The 6,000-nt window shown below is 36.3% G+C and overlaps 1 protein-coding gene across 3 annotated transcripts in view; it reads right to left on the bottom strand.

Annotated features, from left to right (window-relative positions):
* Positions 1-300: 300 nt before the first annotated feature.
* Positions 301-6,000, bottom strand: part of LOC124607127 (7-methylguanosine phosphate-specific 5'-nucleotidase) — a 79,013-nt gene continuing 73,313 nt past the window's right edge. For all 3 annotated transcript variants that reach the window (XM_047139332.1, XM_047139334.1, XM_047139333.1), the window contains one exon: positions 301-1,678. In XM_047139332.1, the coding sequence (XP_046995288.1) occupies positions 1,577-1,678 (102 nt within the window). In that variant the 3' untranslated portion in view covers positions 301-1,576. The remainder of the gene's footprint in view (positions 1,679-6,000) is intronic.

Genomic DNA, 6,000 nt, shown 5'->3' with positions numbered 1-6,000 from the left:
AAAGCACCTAAAAAACTTAACGTCATTATTTTGAGGCACAAGTGATACAAAAATATGAAAGCTGGCATACTTTGGCTGCTTTCACTCCCTAATGGGATCATTTTTGGAGCAACTCATAAAGCCAAACTGCAGTTTTCTGAGCACAAAACCCTGAAATATTAATTATTTGTGATGGAAAGTGTCTTTCAGAGGCCTGATTCACAATATATTTATTCCTTAATGAAATTTGTCAGAAGTGTCTTTCTTTTTTAAGCCTACCCCTCAGTTCATGGAATTATACTAAAAATAACTGTCTTCATAAAGATTTAAAGCGTTTATTTACTTTGGTCCAGAAAGGTGTCCATTATTTAGCAACACACATTTTCCAAAACTTACCTGAATACAGTTCAATTTAAGCACAGCTTCAAGGACTTGTTAGGTGGCATTCCCACGCCAAGGACGAATTTATTAATATCAAACAATGAGGTTTATTGTATGTACATTTACATATTTGTGACAGATTTCCGACTTATTCCACATTCACGAGAATCTTTCACTTATGATATAAGGAAGTGAAATAGGCATTAAAGAATGAAGTATTCTTGCATTGTACCGTATTCTACATCCTTGAGGATCAAGGATCTATGGAAGAAAAGAAGGATCTATGGAAGAAAAGTATATTTAATCTTGCACAGAATGCACTGGTTACTTGGTGCCAAATTTATGTTAAGGATAAGCAAAACTGAGAAAGACATTCTTTAAAAATCATTCTTGTGGTTATATGGGGGGGGGGGGGGGACCAGATAAGAAGGAACTGTTAGAAAGTGACAATAAAAAAGATTGATTGAAACCAGATAGGTAAAGTATGCAGTGAAGAGGTGAATAAGTTGGTAGAAAATATTTTATCTGCTGAATGATACTCACTAAGGCACCCTGGAATAGCTAATTTAGCACTGGAAGCTGCAGTATGGTGAAAAATTCTAGGGGTAACCAAGGATTACAATGTATATAACTCATAACAAAACACAGTGTTGGAAGATATGCCATCCTGTATCAGGCCATTCAAGTGGCTGGTGAGTTTATTCAAAAATTAAATGCATTCATATTGCGATAATTGCCCTAGGAGGTGTAGCTTTACAGTATTTTATCTGTCCTTGCATGCAGTTCAGTAACTGCCAAAAGTAACTAGGTGCCTTCACAATGGTGAAAAGGTACAACTGCAAATTAAATATACTTTGACCGTTTCTGCCAATTACCATGTACTTTGTTCATATGCTGTCATTATCAAGCTATGCTTGATTTGCTCATTAGTTACATTTTGTACCACTCAAGTATTTAAATTTTTGTTTTAACTTACTACACTTGGATGTTACTTTTAGTGTTCATGGTGTGTGTTCTAGCATCAATGAAATTGTCAGAAAACAAGCATTAAGGAAAATAAAAATATTTATTACAGACTTTTAGAAAGTCAGTCACAGCTGACATTTAACTTTAGTTTAATATATACAAGAAAAAGGAAAAATCTCACTATTTTGTGCAGTTAAAGCTTCATGTCATGAGGGTAAAAAAAGTTAAAAAGTTCACAGCACATACTTTGTTAAATAATAAGTTGTAGCAAAGCATTCATTACATTCATAGTCTGGTCGTCTACAAGAACAATGTCAAAATGATTTAAATATTCTTCTAAGCACTCGTCAACCTGGAACATAATAAAATACATTTATTATATGGGATAACTTAAGAAGTCAGGAACGTAAATATTTATATTATGAAAATTATTTTTAAAATTAATAACTAATGTGTTTAAAACATGGTATATGTCCTGTTAAATGAATTCTGTACAGACAAGTGTGCCATAGGATTGATAGAGCATCCAATCTTTTCCTGATAAATTATTGTTATTACTACTACTACTACTACTACTACTACTACACATTTTTGCCCCCAGGACAGTGATTAACTTGAATGTTAAATCATTATTCTTTTTTCTTGTTTCTTTCTTTTTCTCTTCCTGAAACCTCTTCATTCTTTTGTTTTGTTCCTACTTCCTTTCCTCTGCCCACATTTTGTCTGTTTTCTTCCTTTCTTTTACTTTAAATTTTATATTCATAACTTTGTTTCTGAAGGTTTCTTTTTCATTTATCATTTCCCTACAGATCTCTGCTTGTTTTATGTCTTCTCCTATTTCTTAAAACCAATTTTTTTATTTGAACTGTTCACTGCATCAAAAATCCTCTTTGTGAGTCTGTTGTTCATTCTATGTACACTGAGGTGACAAAAAACATATACAGATTGCGGTAGTATTGTGTACACAAGGTACTGCACTGGCGGAACTGTCATTTGTACTTGGGTGATTTGTACTTGGATGATTCATGTGAAAAGATTTCTGACATGATTATGGCTGCATGACAGGAATTAACAGATTATGAACACAGAATAGTAGTAGGAACTGCAGGCATGGGACATTCCATTTTGGAAATCAATAGGGAATTCAATATTCTGAGATCCACAGTCAAGAGTACTTTGAGAATACCCAATTTCAGATGTTACCTCTCACCACAGACAGTGCAGTGGACGACAGCCTTCACTTAATCACCAGAGCAGTGATGTTTGCATAGGAACTGTCAGTGCTAATAGACAAGCAACACCGCATGAAATAACTGCAGAAATTAATTGGGTCTTACAATGAATCTATCCATTAGGACAGTGTGGCAAAATTTAGTGTTAATGGGCTATGGCACCATACAACTAATGCGAATACTTTTGCTAACAGTGTGACATCACCTGCAGTGCCTCCCCTGGGTTAGTGACCATATCGGTTGGGCACTCAAAATGAATGAAAAACCATGGCCTGGTCCAATAAGCCGTGATTTCTGTTGGTAGGAGTTGCTGGTAAGAAAAATGTGATGCAGACACTACAAAGCCATGGACACAAGTTGTCAAGAATGCACTGTGAAAGTTGGTGGTAGCTCTGTAATGGTGCGGCTGTGTTTATATGGAATGGACTGGGTCCTCTGGTCTAACTGAACCAATCACTGACTGGAAATGGTTATGTCAGGCTGCTTGGAGACTATATTTTCAGCCATTCATGGATATTACGTTCCCAAGCAATGATGGAATTTTTATGAATGACAATGTGCCATGTGACTGGGCCACAATTGTTCGTGACTGGTTTGAAGAACGTTCTAGACAATTCGAGCAAATGATTTGGTCATTGGCCACTCACACTGCCCTAAATGCACCCCACTGAACATTTATGGTACAAAACTGAGAGGTCTTCATGCACAAAATTCTGCACCGACAACACTTTCACAATTACAGGAGGGGGCTTCCAATGACTTGCTGAGTCCATGTCTCACAGAGTTGCTGCACTACACCGGGCAAAAGGAGGTCCGATACAATATTAGGAGATATCCCATTACTTCTGTCACCTCAGTGTATGTGTCCACAGAATTATAGTTGCCATTTTCTGATCATTTCTATCAATTTGTCTGTATGTCCATATAATTCTTCAGATGGTCTCTTCATCCATATACCATCTGTGTGTACTGCTCCAAAACTTTTTCTCGGGATTTTCTGTTCTATTTTTTGTGTCTCTGTGATGCCTCATGCTCTGATTATGGTCATTTCTGATGCCTAGAGCACTTCTGGTAGTACAACTGTATTGCAGTGCCTGAATTTGGCCTGTCTCGAAACATTCATTTTATTGTTGTGCATCATCATCAATGCGTACACTTTCTGACGTTTTTTTGTTCATTCTATGTTGGATCCCTTGTCTGATCCTCCTATTTGTATATATTCCCAAAGATATCTGAATTTTTCCACTCTGTTAACCTTTCTGTATTTTGTGTACATGGTTTGGTTGTTATTGTTTTTCTTTCTTTCAATGTACTGCATTTTCTCATATATCTGTGAACCTCTTTTGTAAGACTTTGTGTAAGCATTCCTATGCTTATTGTCTACTGCCGCTGAGTATAGCCATGTCATATGCAAATGCCACACACCTTATGAGCATCTTGTTGGCACATGTTCTCCCTAACTGAATCCCTTTTCACTCCCCCCCACCCTCACCCCACTATTTGGTAATTTGTTTCAAAGACCTTGTGGAATGAAATTGATGGAGACCATCTCTTTGTCTGAGCCCTGTATGTATCTCAAATGGGTCCGAGGTTTCTCCTATAAATTTTATTTTGGATGTGGTGTCTGTAAGTATCCTAGTTTTTCTGTCTATTCCATATACTTCTTATGTGTCAAAGAACGTCTGCCTGTCTATGGAGTTGCAGGCCTTCCTAAAGTCCATGAATGTGACTACAGTGTTGCTCATGTGTTTGATCTGCAGGAGAGTTGCAAATCTATTCAGTAAGGACCTTCCTTTTCTGAAGCCTTCTTAGTGTTCACCTATCTTTGTGTCGGCTTGTGGTTCTAGTCTGCTGAGTAGTGCGTTGGGGAGAATTTTCTACGTGACCGGTAATGAGGTACCTCTGTAATTATAAGGGTCTGGCTTGTCGCTCTTTTGTCTAGCTGGCGAATCAATGCACTTTTCCATTCCTGTGGAATTTTCTTTGTATTCCATATTTCTTTGAGAATTTTGTCTTTTGAGTTTCCAGATCTCAGAGATAATGTTGTCTTCTGCTGGGGCCCTGTCTTTTTTTTTAGTTATTTTATAATCTCTTCTTTCTCTGTTATTGTAGACTGTTTTCAACCTGGGTTTGGTGTTGTTTTTATGAGTGTAATTTTTCTTTAGACTTCAAGCAACTGAGGAGTTTATCAAAATAGTTTTTAAAAATTCTGCTATTTTCTTTAGTATTTGTTTCCAGAGATTGGCCTATTCTTTCGAAGCATATATTTGGAGACCCTTTGTATTTTCTCTGAATATTCTGTAGAAATTTCTCATGTTATTTCTCTTGCAGTCTCCCTCAATTTTATTTAGTCTACTTTTGTTGTGTGTCCTTTTCACTCTTCTAATATCTTTTGAGGATTCCTTCTGCACTTAATAGAAATCCTGCCATGTCTCTCGTTTTCTTCTACTGCTAAACTTCTTTCTATGTTCAATGGATTCATTGCAAGTTGCGTACCACCATCTATGTTCTCATTTCCTAGGAGGTTGACACCCATGAATTGCATTCTGAATTGTCTTCGTGAGGCCTGTCCAATTTTCTGTTGTATGTTGATTAATTTCTTCACTAATTTTATCTTTTAAGGGATGGTCAGACTCTTAAGATTTCTTTGAGTGTTCTCACATTCAGAATTCCTCTTGTATTTTTGTTTGTTATGACTACATGACCTATTTGGAATTCCCCCGTATGTTTTTGCGCTTTTTCCATGTTGTGAATTTTTGTCTTGGCTTTTGAAATTGCTTGGACATAATTTTTAGGTTAAAATTTTGACAGTACAGTATGAGATGTTGCCCCTTCTTGTTGGTGTGACTGTTTGCTGTGTTCGGGTCTGTGATTTGCTTGTTCTACTTCTCTTTGCCCAGTTGCGCATAAAAGTCTCCTAATACAATTTTAACACATCTTTCTGTTATTTTCTTTGTTACTTCTTCCATGTCTTCCCAAGTCTTCAACGTCTTGTGTTTTCTTTCAATTGTGATCGTTTGTTGGTGCACGTGCATTGTGACTGTGTATCTCTTGTTTCCTGAGTCAAGGTTACTGTGGAGATTTTTTCTGATACTGAATTGAAATCTAGAAAATATATATGCCATCATATAACCAGGAAAGAGAAATAATTCTCTTTGCTCATGTTGGAAGTCCCATACTCAAACCTAATGTGGAAACTATACCATTTGAAAATATAAATAAAATTTTCTTGAAAATTTAATAAACTTAAGATGACAAAAGATCTGACCACAACATAGGAAATAATTCATGATAGAAAATATTCTGAATTCTTAGCTGCTTATGTTGATAAGAACCTCCACCACACACCGTCAGGTGGCTTGCGGAGTATGGATGTAGACATAGACTGTTAAAGATAATGTTAAATTCTAACTTCAGGAACTTATTCATTGTGGATAATATT

This window comes from Schistocerca americana, chromosome 3 (assembly GCF_021461395.2).
Source record: "Schistocerca americana isolate TAMUIC-IGC-003095 chromosome 3, iqSchAmer2.1, whole genome shotgun sequence".
NCBI classification, from domain to species: domain Eukaryota; kingdom Metazoa; phylum Arthropoda; class Insecta; order Orthoptera; family Acrididae; genus Schistocerca; species Schistocerca americana.
The sequence above is the reverse complement of the archived record's forward strand: the minus strand, read 5'-3'. Positions and strand labels throughout refer to the sequence as shown.